Raw genomic sequence first — 12,582 nt, 5'->3', positions numbered from 1 at the left:
ACGGAAAATATAATTATACCTGTGCTGACTGCACTTTCAAGTGGCGCGATAAAACGGTTTTTCTTTGCCGGTTTGCTACGCGCTACGCAGCTCTTCACTGCTACGGCACTCGCCACTGGCCGCGTTGGTTGGCGGTGAAAAATCACATCAAACAAACCGGGCCGCTACCAACCGGCGGCGGGAATCAAAAAGGTGGCAGAAAACGCGCCCAACATCATCCGGGAAAACCACCGGAACGATTCCATTGCCTTCGCCTTCCCTCCGGAGGTTCGCCACAGGACGAAAGATACGACGATACTCGAGACACACAGGATTTGGCTCGGGGTTGGACTCGATGGGTCGACGCGGCATTACGGCTCCCGTTTACACTTGTGTTCTAGCGTTTGGTAGCGCGATGCAAGCAATCAGCGGTGGACAGAATGAATGAAACCCGGATGTGTGTTGGTATAGATGAAATTGGTTCCCCGGGGGCTCCCCGTTCTGCCTGGCCAGGAATCGCGCGAGAAGGAGCTGTAAAAGTTGAAAAAAAAATCCCACAGACGGAAAGTGTGAGTGAAAACGAACGCCAACCCGCACACGAGTGTGTACTTGTGCATGCATGAAGGCCTCTTGCGCGAGATGCTTTGACTTCCGCAGGTGGAATTTTGCTTTCGCCATCAAACCGTACCACACCGTCGTGTGTGGGCAACCCCGTTTGCGGTTGCTTTGCGATCAGCGCACTGCTAACCGGCCGGAATCCGAAACCTGCCCCCACAGAACAGGAAACCGGAACCGGACGGAAAGATCTCGGTCGGTAATAATTATAATCATAAATCGGTTGGAGATTTGTAGCACGACAAGTGCGACAAGACCTGGCCTTTCCATCGCGGCACAACCAACCACCACGGTACAAGAGCCGTGCGTGGGAACGTGCGGCGGGGAAAAATAAAATGCAAAAACCAAAAAATCACCAAAGCAAAACCTATTCCTGCACTTCAAGAAGCCAGCCTCCATCTAAACGGTGACCTCATTGAAAACGTTCGCCGCACAAACATGGAAGAAATAAATAAAATTACAAAGCATCAAAACGCCATGCCCCCGGAAGTGTGCAAAGCCCGCGCGCACACTCAAGAAGTTTCCGTCTGTTTGGCGCTAAAACTCAACACGGGTCGGGAAAATTATCTCGCCAAAAAGGGATGAAAGAACTTGGGAAACAGGACTTGAATTTTCCACTTCATCGAAGTTCACAGTGGTCGTCGTGGTGGTTGGGCTAGTGCGCGCAGTATGCGCCATTCAATGGAAAAAGTCCAGGCCCACCACCACTTGTGCGCCCTATAGTGGTGTTGTTTGAGAAAGGATACTTTGGCGGCAATTAAATCACACGCATTGTTGAGCGACATATTCGTAATTACTGTTAGTGAGGAGACGAAAGCTCTCCAAGGATTTCTGTATGAAGAATTCAACTTTATAAGCAGCATATTCCCCAACAAAGCCTTATTTCTCCATCGACAAACACAGAAAAGATATAATAAAATACATCTCTGGTGGATTACAGGAAAAAACACACCCAAATTGCGCCGGAACACGCTTGGCACCTTCACCGGTGAAAGAAGCCGGGCACGTTTTGATGCTCTAATATTAATGCCCGGTGCCATCACTTCCTTTTCACGATGGGCGCGATAAATACAAACACACCGATTGATGGAGGGATGATGACGGGAAATCAAATCAACGTTTCCAGCCAGGAACTTGCCAGGTTTTTTTTTTGCCTTCCCCATTTGGCGCCAGCGAACGTTTCCCTGGAGACTCGACACGGACCAAAGTGCCTGTCCATCCCATCCCACCTAGCCCATTATCCGATCCGGCCGGAAGCCGTCCGGATGCAGTAACAGATGTTTGCCCATCAGCCTTGACAAATGGCCTGTGAATTAAATTGGTTAATAGATGATGGATACGTATCAGAAAACATCCCGGCGATGGCGCATGTTTTGATGATCGAAGAGATGATAGCAGGAACCATACTCCCGTCCCAACGCCAACAGTGCCGGGCTTATGGTTTATGGTCCAGAGTTCCACAGCCTCACGGAGTGGCGGAAGGTACTCTCGAAGGTGACGCTGACCATAATCATAATAATAGATCATTATATCGTTAGGGGACTACCGGGTGGGAGCAAGAGAGACACACACACACAGCAACAAAAATGTGTTACAACGTCGATGAAGATGATGATGATGATGAGGAACGCACGAACGACGACGACGACGACGACGAAAGGACACGCGTCACGGGTCAAAGGCCAATGGGTTGCCACCAAGAAAGGTCGGATGGCTTTGCAAACTGGCCATCGAAACACTACCCAAAAGGACTTTCCAAGCCGGGAGAGTAAATTGGATCATGTCCGGTGGATTCACTTTCGAAGGTGTGTGAGCCCTACGCCCGGGCTCAATAGGCGACCTTCGTTTCTGTGGTCGATGATGCATACAGAGATTGAGAACATTTGGGCAACGTGGTTGCGTGAAGGAAAAGGCAACGCTGGTGTTGATTATGTCCCTATATTTGTTTTTTTTACATAGTCCCCCCCTTACATAGTCCTCGACGGTGTAGACTCTCCTCACAGCAAGAATAACTCTATTTACGATTATTGTTTTTTCCCTCTGTCAGGGGGAAGTTACCGCAAAGCGGAAAAGGAATGTGCTAAGAAAGCCGAAAATATTCCATTTCCCGCTATTGCACGCTTTTTCAGCTGCATTTTTCGTTACCGGAACACTCTTTACGGAGCTTTCCATGCAAATTGGACTCATGGTTACCGGTAATCGTTTCATGCTGTTGTTTCTGTCTAACGAGCGTAAGTGATAATTTTTAAGCATCTTCTCACGAAACGATGCACAATTTTCATGAAATTGAAGACAAAAAAAACAACAACGCAGTACCGCCGAACGTAACACATTAAATGTAATTTTGTGCAATGTGTTTAATACAAATTGAATATGGAACGTAATCAAAAACTATAGCGGTAGAAAAAAAACGCCGTGGCTGTGGCCTCTAATGAAGTTTTGATGGAGCTATTTAGACTTTATTGTATAGTTCCCATGTTCGTTTTTTTTAAAGAGATGGAGCTTACAAGGAAACACGGCCAGCCAAAGATGAACTTTCCGCTCGCACACACCACAATCTCAGCAAACACTTCATAATCTTGCCACAGAAGAATTTGACGATTGCTATTTATCGACACCATCGTAAAGGCCGCACACGAGCGCCAAGCCAGCATGAGAGATTCATTTATGAACTGCCGATTCCATTGTTACCGCAACAGCAATCCGCTTTAGGTCGTGGTTTCATCACGTTCCTTGCGGTAACCTCGTCCTTACACCAGTGTGGCTCTTCTTTGGGAGGTTTTATTTGTTCATCGCAGAATCGCAGAAGTCCGAGGGAAAGTATTTCGTCGTTTACTTATTAATCTCATATCCACTCTCCGTAGCCGTAATTCAACACCGCAAACAACAAAAGGGAATCCATTGACAATGTGCTCCACGCACACACGCGCGCGACAACGCGTGCCCGTCCCGGGGCCACAATCATATTTTGATCCACGTCCGGATTCCACCACACTACACACACAAGGGTAGTTCAAAATGTTCCATCAAACAACTCCGAATTGTGTGCGAAAATAATGTGTTCCGTCTCCCCAGTGAGGGGCGGCTTTGTTTCCTGTGTTTGATGATAGGTTGTAGTATCATTTTTATCTATTCCATTCTTCATATGCCACCGGGAAGCTAATAATCAACATTCGCGATGTCTTCAACTTTTCAACTTCCGTACTGGCTGGCTTTATCGCACCGCATCTTGTTTCGTCGTTGGTGGCCACGCCGGAAGAAATTCTTTCGCAAACTTTCTTCGCATACTTGCTTGTTGATATTGGGATAACCAGCGATCCTAGGGTTTTTTGTTTAATTGATGAAACTAAAAAAAGGCGCAAAAGATAGAATTTAACAATGAGCCGAATGAGAATGTTTGAGATGAGTTTGGTTGGGGATATATGTTCGTCCGTCTCGTGTGTGACATATTTGTTCAGCAGGACATATTGTACCGCAATGTTGGACACATCTTCACAGACTCGACGATGAACGGTGACGATCAGGACACACGAAAAATCACATAAACCAGATTGGAAACCTTTACACCCTCTCTTGCTTGCCAACTCTAAAACCTCACAATCCGCCCCATCCATCCCGCACAAGAGAGCTTTTTCATCCGGATTTTATCCGTTCAGTTCATCGAATGCCTACGACGTGCCACAAAAGATCGACGATGAGGAGGTTGCGACGCGGGTGGATGCCAAAACTCACGCAACGACAATCGGGAAGGCAAATAAAAGGACGCCCCAAGACAAACTATTTTCTTATTCAACACTGTACTGTACTATTTTTACTTTCTTCTGCTGTGTCGAAGAGACCCGGACCGGAGGGTTCGACGTATGTCTTTCATTCATATCTCTACATCTTCCGTTGCTGTCTTCGCGAAGCGCGGTAGGATTTTAGTATTCTCAGGATAAAAATGTGCTTTAGACATCAAGTGGTCTAAAGGACAGGGACAAGTGGATTTGTTCGAGAACGGCACAACTCAGAGGGAGGACGAAATCAAGCAATACGCATTTAAGTCATCGCCGTCATGAAGTGAATTTCTTGTAAGAATTCCTTGTGTTTGGTTCCAAGAAGAAAGAAAAAAGAAATATTGAGTATTAGTTCTACAAAGGATTATTAAATTGTTTAATGAAATTGTATTGATTACAATTATTGACAACCTGACCCACCCCTCCACTAATAAGGAGGTAATAAGGAGGAAGGAGTCACGATAAAATGCACATTGACCAGAAAACATTTTCGTCTCCGAGTCGTGACAGAGAATCATAGTGGAGGCCTCCACTTGTATTAGCTACTAAAACACACTTTGTCTATTCATTAGACGACAAGGAATCAAGACATCGCGCGGGCTTTTAATGACGTATTCATATAAACGATCAGAGTTTCTAGTGTGGCAATAAATATTGAAAACAACAACCCGGAAAAAGCATACCGGCGTGAAGTTTCGAGCGCACTTTGAATGTCCCACTGTCCTCCCATGGCTGCTTCCTATATCGTGCCAGCCAAGGAAGCCAAAAAGATGACAGTAAATATATCAAAGATGTTGAAATGGCAAACCATGACAAAGCGCAGTGCCACTGCCACACCCTTCCACGCAGGTTGGCCCTCCGCGATTGCGGCGTGCAGTGTTAAAGCCCGAACGGCGCGGGTTTGTACGGATGGAAAATACGGATGAAACAAGACCGGATTGAGGCGTAAAACTTCGGCAAAGAACGAACATAAAAGTAGAGTGATAATTTTTAAAATATTATATAAAGAATGAACTACCGGCAACAGCAGGCAGGCAGTAGCAGTTTTTGGGCTAGCGCTTTTTTGCGTGTGGAACTCTGTACGTGCAACCTGTACAGATCCTGACGCTGGGTGCAGCTGCTTTTCGGCGTAACGGACAACGGATAAGGGCGCCCAGGGTTCACAGTTCGGCCCCGGGAGGTGGAGTAAGAAATGGGAAAAGTTCCATTTTTGCCCGTACCGATGCACAACGCAACGACCTAGCGGGCTGGCGAGTCGGTGTGTCCGCTTTCGGTGATCAAGAAATACGTGCACAACTATCTGCCGGGGAATCGGAAGCACCAAAACAAGCACCCCTCGGTGAGCTGCGGCGAAGGAAGGAATTATTTTATTATTACGATGAGTGTGGGTACAATTTATACTTTTGAGATACTATTATTAGTGCAGTTGCGAAATTTCTTAATACTTCCGTAATTAAGGCCGTTCTGCTGGTGTCGCTGCCGGTAGATGGATACGGTTTTGTTTTACTGCTTCCACGATTTTACGGCCGACTCATCGACTCTGCGCTCTGCGAGTCGGTCTTCCCATGTGCGCCGGCCTCGATGTGCTCGTGCGTTTTAATGCCGCATTAAATCCGATGATCGACGTGACATAATCATTATCACATCCCGAAGCATATTGATGGACGCAGCACCAAAAAGTGCTCGGTGGTCGCAAGGTCGCATCAAAATCTCTACCAAAAGGACCGGCGGTGGTGAAGAGGATGTGAAGTATGCGGATACATCACATTACCGCGTACGACGGTTCACGGTTTTCCCGGCATTCCTTCTTCATCCTTACGCCACGCGGCGGCGACAGAGCGGAATCACCTTGGGGAGTTATAATTTTATAAATGGGTTGGGGATGAAAATTTATGAGCCCGCTGCTATTCGCTCGTCCAGAGCATAAATTTGTGAATGATAAACCAGCCACCGCACGGACACTGCGAACAAAAAACAGCAGGTAGATGCAACGGTGGGCCTGCACACATACAAGGAAAATAGTGTACAACACAAACGTTGAAGCCGTGGCAAAAGGAAAAGTTTTTTAAAATTTCATTTGGGATGAATTGGATTTTCCCTCATGTCGTTGTCACCTTCCGGTGAGTTGTTGGCTTCATCCGAGGACGCAGCTCATTTACAATGTAACAAACGTATCGTTTGACCACCAAAAAAAAAAAAATCATGTCTTTGATCTGCTATTGGCTTGGGTTTTAATGCGGCAATGTTTAAGTATGTTAATAATATACATTTTGTCATTCTGAATCCAAGAACTTCCGCGATGATGGAATGTCCTACCGGCAGCAAGGTGTACAAAAATACATCATTAAAAACAGTAATATTTGTCTCTTATTTGCGATAAACCGAAACAAATCATCTTTAAACTGATTTATGTCAGTTCCTAAGCACTTTCGGCTCTATTAGCCGTGGTAGGTGAAGTAAAAAAAAGCGTTTCATTATTTATCACACCAGTCCCATCACCTGTTCTCCGCCGGCCGTCCCTTCCCATCGGTACTTCAGTCAAGCGCATTCGATATAATGATCCAGCCGTGTGCGGGCTTCGACTTTCGAGACGGCAGCCATCGCAGGCAAATGATACAATTTTTATGGATTGGCAGGACAAAAATGACAAAAAAATAGCCAATGTGATCACCCTCGGGCGCACCAATGTTAATCATTGCCGTGCTTGGTAATTTGGCCGTGAGGTTCCAGAACGCTATGAAGACCTAAAAAAACACGGGAAAGGAAAGTAATCGACCCCCGGTAACGGACCGGTCGCGGTGAGCGTTGTATGTGTCGGATTTGATGAAGTAGGAGGGTGTTTGAGAAAATCCATTATTTTCAAACTTTCCTTCCATGATCGCTGCTCATGCTGCTGCTGCTGCTCGCAAAGTAATAAAATTTCCTTCCTATAATTTAAATCGTTCTCGCCGAATGAATGCCTACGAAGGAGGACGGACAATCTACCGAGGGGAGGGGTTTTGAAATGAAATTTCGTTTTCGTGCTCGTTTCGCTCGGACCACGAGATAACACGCGCATACGCCACAGGACGATCGAAGCGGAGTGTAGGGTCAGCAGCGCGAGAAAGAAATAAAATTGTGGAAAGGTAAAAAGGTAAGAAAATAAAGGAAAAAAAAACAGCAATGCGATAGGCAAAGTGGACGAATAATGAAATCAACCACAGATATTCGTTTCCGTATGAGCCATGGCGCACACAAGGACCTTCCGCTCGCGATTGCATATAATTTAAGATTATGGCCATAAAAGCTAATTAGACCGATAAATAATCCATTATTGTTTGATAAATTGCCGCCATCGAAAAGTAGAGGCTGACTTTGAACGCGATGCTGATTTATTTAGCGTTCACAGGATTGGCTTGACGATTTTACGCCAGTTCAGCAGAAATCGTAACGCAGTTAACGCCGACAACCCCTGCATTCTAGCCGTTGACAGAACACCGTCACTTTATGAGGTTATGTGTATATGCCGCTAGCAAATCAATTTACGAGCTCATTTCCCAACTTACCTGATGTTTTAGAATCTCTTTCTTGCGGGAAGCTGCGGCACGCCAGTTCAACACCAGAATACAACAGTTCTTCGCATTCCACACGAACAGCATATCATCTTTCGATTCCACCAAATTCTGCGTATGTTTATGCTCGTCCGGCGAACAGTCGCGGGCCACTTGAAACAATTTCGTTTCATTGAACCCGAAGCTGTCCGTTTTTGTAGCCATATTCACGCACCGGTCCTGATCACTGCACTGCACGGAATTAACACTTGGAATTGTTCAACTTACTGGAATAATCACGATTTAGCGGGCTTTGGCGTCACATCAATCCACCGAACAAAATGTAAACAAACAAGCAACTGCGCAAATTTCCATCTGACAGCTGTTTTCCAGCACATGGTAACTGCTCGAACTGCTCGATACAGTGCTCGCCGCTCGAAACGTCAGCAAATTAACGGACGTTCAAATTGAGTTTGTAACAAACGGTTGATGAAACAACGTGACCGGAATGCATTGATTTATTGTGCATTTTGCGGATAATTTACGGAGATTTATTTTACTTGCTCTTCTGAAAACTACATCCTTTTGCATATTAATAAATATGTAATGGAAAAGGGCCGAAGAATGGGTGCAATGTATGAACGAATAAAATCCTATTACATGACGATTTTGATGATGCCCACCCCTAATTCTAAAATTGAATCGAGATGGCCTAACGTTCTAGGGTTTTTCAATGTGGGCGAATGATATCATGTGGGCAAATGATTGTTAAACGAATGATATACAAACCATGGCGAGAACCTAATAGATTAAGAGAATTCAATAAAGATAAGGCGGACAAGGATGATTATCAAATGCAGTTGATTCTTTCGAGCCTTACTATAAAACGAAACTAATAAACATTCGGATGTAAACATTACTTAAGAATACTAATAACCTGCCGCTTACTCTCTCCAACTCTAAACAACTGGGATGCGTAGGTCCTCCAAAAAGGCAGGAAGTTTAGAAAGAGGCCTTGTACGTCACCCCCAAAACAAAACAACGAAAGGACACCCAGAAGCATCGCGTTGGATCAACTAGATACGGCTGTCGCTAACCTACCAGAAAGGTGCACGTCAGTAACTCATTCGTTACGAGGCGTAGCGGAGCACAGCGTGCTCGTTGCCTGCATCAAGTGCTGCTAATCCTACAGGAGATTGTATTCAACCAAGACTGGAGGATGACAGGCCTGGATCTAGTGTGCTCAACTCTGCAACAATTTTTATTCAAAAATGAACAGAAACCATCGACCAAATGATCAAGAAAATCGTGAATCTCCTTGCATTTGTAACAATGTTGAACATCATTTAGCAAAGTAAATAGTTTAACAACATGTTGGGTTTAATGGATACGTATCGCTCCATTCTTATCACTTTTTATGCGCAATGTAATTGCACACTATCAATACCCACATCACACATTGGACAAGGTAGCATTTAACGTGAGCTATGTATGATTGCTGAACAATTACGTAGTTCGCAAACTGGTTTGCGAATCAACCAAACCAGTTCATAACCTTTGTTAATGTTAATGATAGGGGGAATACCAATGCAATCTTCAGTTTCTTCCCTGTTGATTAACTTCCTTATATTAATGTTTTGAAGGTTCTCTCAAGCTAACAAACTCAATTATTTTATACTAAATGTAAAAGTAATGTAAAACTGAAGCGTATTGTGTGCTGGGATAGAATGATACTAAACGGAACTGTGTGTATAATATTCTCATTTACGAATCATTTGTCAACGTCGAATGTGAATAATCCCCGACAGCCCATACGGGTTCGATTCCTGGGTAGAGAAATATTATGATTGAATTTCGGTCGAATCGTTTGGAGGATTTGCCGAGAAGACCGTTAAGCTTTCTCTGCTGCTATCAATCGCAACGGAACAAAAATGCAAAGACCATCGAGAGATTTCGGCATCATAAATGTATAATGGTGAATCGCTCGTTGTGATGCGTGCACTTATTCCAGCCGCATCGTGTATCAATTTTTCTTCCTTCCGCGTAGCACATTTGTCAGCGCACGATGAAAACGAAAGCGCTCTCAAGCGGGGTCAGGATGTCACTTTAGCGTTGGCATTCATAAAACATATCTATTTCTCCCTGACGGCATTTTTCGGCATTTCTGAGTCATTGACGTATCTTCCCTTTTTCGCCAGTCGTCGTTTGAGGGGTTCGCCACCTGGGATGGGGAACCCTCCGCCTGCTCTCTATCATCAATTCATCCATTGTAAAGTATGCGCTTCCGATGGGTATTTCCGCTTTGAGATGGAGTTGCCATAAAAACCGAAATAAATAAAAGCCGTCGTCTTGAAGTGGCAGTGTTAGCAGGTAGCAGGTCGGAATTCCCGTACTTATGCTGTTGATCTATGATTGTACACGTTCGTCAGTACAAGTGACAGTTATGACTTAGTAATGTGACCGAATTTCGTACGATTTGTGACGGGCGTAGCATATTTCGTGTATCAGGATTGATGGATAAAACGCGCTCGCATATAATACTGTGCAAATGGAAGCTGACTGACGGAGTGCAACATTGATGGAAACTGCAGTGCAATTTCATGTACTTGATATGCCTTCCGTAATGTGCATTGCTCCATAAATCATTGCGTAATATGGCCCACAAAAGCGAATTTCTACTTTAAAAAAGCCCGTTTTTGTGTTGGTAAAAGTGGATACGAAGGTGTGCAACAAAAAAACCAATCCGGGTTCACGTTCAGTGATGATCTTTTGTGATCGAACGACGTCATTACATTCACTTGGACTTGCTGCATTTTAAACACCCGGTACAGCGGTTCCACCCTCATCCACACGTCTCTTTGCAATTGATGGCTTTTAGAGCAAATGGCACCAACACTAACGACGCTTACGCGACGCCAGACGGATTGCGATCGACGCGGGTTGTTGCATCCGCTGCATTTAGTTAACGCCGGACCGCCGACAGAGAAACTTACCGGTTACCTAGTGTCAGGTGCGGCTAGATACACGCATACAGTGCAGGTGGACATAGTTCGTTTACTTTACAGTCTTTTATAGTGTTTACTTAACCGAAAGAGGCTTTTGAATAGTTCCGAAGGTTTTTATTTCAACTCTTCAGCTCACAATGCGTTATTTTGCTAAAGTCACTATGGCGTTGGTGGGACTGTTGTTTATGGCAAAAACTGGTTAGTAACCCATTTCGGGCAACGAACGCAACTACGAGTGATTTTGCATCGAGGTCCCGGCACTTGATATGTTTTTTTTACTACTTTTTGAAGGACATGGCCTCAATTGTGACTTCTGCTATGGCGAGGAAGATTGCTCCCTGGGAACGGACGTACCGATGGTGCGGTGCGATGAGGAATCGGTTCAAATGACCAACAGCAGCCTGGACAGCTTCATACGACCGCTCAGAACCGCGCTGCCAACAATACACCAGCGGTACGAGTGCATCCATATGCGAGCCAAATCAGTGAGCGGCCACGTGTTCCTGTTTGTCCGAGGATGCGTTCACCAGCTGGAAGGTGGAAGACACTTTTGCACGCTACCACACGCAACCTTCCAGGGATCGCTCGAGTGCATCGCTTGTCACGGAGATCGCTGCAACAACGTGCCCGTCCCGCAGGATGACGAGAATGGAGCGACTGACATGGCGCGGAGTTCGTTGATCTCGCTTACAGTCTGCTCGTTACTTGCGGTTTCACTGGCCACCTTTACAACGCCGTACAGTTGATGGATAATGAGAATAAAAACGCTTCAACCCACCTCAGCTAAGTACAATTACGGTGGTTCGTGTCTGATTGGTGTATGATCGCGCAATAGCCGGTTGGTGTGTGCTGATGATGTGGTGGCGATCCGTTGCATATTGGCGCACTAATAACTCTCACTCACGCTGGAAAGGGCCCCGTTCGAAGCGCTAAGGGTCAATCGCGATTGAGCAATATGCCCTCGCGCCGGAACGGTTAGGGCGGAGCGCGGATTGTGCTCAATTATGTCGTGCCGTACACTTGAACTTTGCCAATTAGCTTATGTTTTGCGTAAGACTTAACGCGATATTAACTGCCGAGGCACAAAAGCCCGGTTAGGCGAAGTCAAACCTGCCCTTTCGGCACCGGGCCCACCAGAGCTTTCGCTGACGGCCTGTCGCTGACGGCAGTGGACCGATCGTCGCCTTATTCTTGTGACGCACTCACCGCACCTACTAGTCCTGCTCAATCAATAAACATATAATTAAATTCAATCATAACAATGCGGCTTAAAACAGCGCTCCCAAGCCAAGAGTGGGGAGATAAACGTCAACCGTTTTGAACCGGTTCTTGTGTCTGGGCGAGGGAATGAATGTTTGCCCGCCCGGAATCCGGTTTGCATGCTGGCGAAACGCGCGTGTGTGTGGGACGCATGAGGACCTTCAAAAGTTCGAGACTCCTCCCGTCCGGAGACGCCGGCAACAACTATGATGCCTGTTGTTGATGATGATGGTGTTGAAATCTGCGTTATTGCGGCATCGACGACACCGGAAGAAACACTCACTGAAAGTACGCAGGCGGTGTTGCCCGATACCGAATACCCTCGGTAGTTTCTGGTATATTGTTCTTGCCAAAAGTGTACGAGCGTACCGGAAGATGACGTGGGGATGGATTGACGTTTGCGAGTTTGCGTTTGGT

At 45.7% G+C, this 12,582-nt stretch overlaps 2 protein-coding genes across 3 annotated transcripts in view; one reads left to right on the top strand and one right to left on the bottom strand.

Moving 5' to 3' along the window:
• LOC128299537 (nuclear pore complex protein Nup88) overlaps positions 1-8,228 on the bottom strand; it is a 52,550-nt gene extending 44,322 nt beyond the window's left edge. Inside the window, exon 1 of the mRNA XM_053035535.1 lies at positions 7,916-8,228. Coding sequence (XP_052891495.1) covers positions 7,916-8,125 — 210 coding nt within the window. The 5' untranslated portion in view covers positions 8,126-8,228. The remainder of the gene's footprint in view (positions 1-7,915) is intronic.
• Positions 8,229-10,868: 2,640 nt separating this feature from the next.
• On the top strand, positions 10,869-11,746 carry LOC128297809 (uncharacterized). 2 transcript variants are annotated; one of them, XM_053033509.1, is made up of 3 exons: positions 10,869-10,910; positions 11,016-11,103; positions 11,197-11,746. In XM_053033509.1, the coding sequence occupies exons 2-3, from the start codon at positions 11,043-11,045 to the stop codon at positions 11,649-11,651; spliced, it is 516 nt and encodes a 171-aa protein (XP_052889469.1). In that variant the 5' UTR covers positions 10,869-10,910; positions 11,016-11,042; the 3' UTR covers positions 11,652-11,746. The 2 variants fall into 2 exon arrangements, with proteins under 2 accessions (XP_052889469.1, XP_052889470.1); XM_053033510.1 differs by lacking the exon at positions 10,869-10,910 and having other exon boundaries at positions 10,935-11,103.
• The last annotated feature ends 836 nt before the right edge of the window (positions 11,747-12,582 follow it).

The sequence above is a fragment of the Anopheles moucheti genome, chromosome 2 (assembly GCF_943734755.1).
Source record: "Anopheles moucheti chromosome 2, idAnoMoucSN_F20_07, whole genome shotgun sequence".
Lineage (NCBI taxonomy): Eukaryota > Metazoa > Arthropoda > Insecta > Diptera > Culicidae > Anopheles > Anopheles moucheti.
The sequence above is the reverse complement of the archived record's forward strand: the minus strand, read 5'-3'. Positions and strand labels throughout refer to the sequence as shown.

Coding starts and splice junctions, on each gene's coding strand:
- LOC128297809 (XM_053033509.1), top strand. CDS start 11,043: ATGCGTTATTTTGCTAAAGTCACTATGGCGTTGGTGGGACTGTTGTTT. Junction 11,104..11,196: donor GTTGTTTATGGCAAAAACTG/GTTAGTAACCCA, acceptor TACTTTTTGAAG/GACATGGCCTCAATTGTGAC.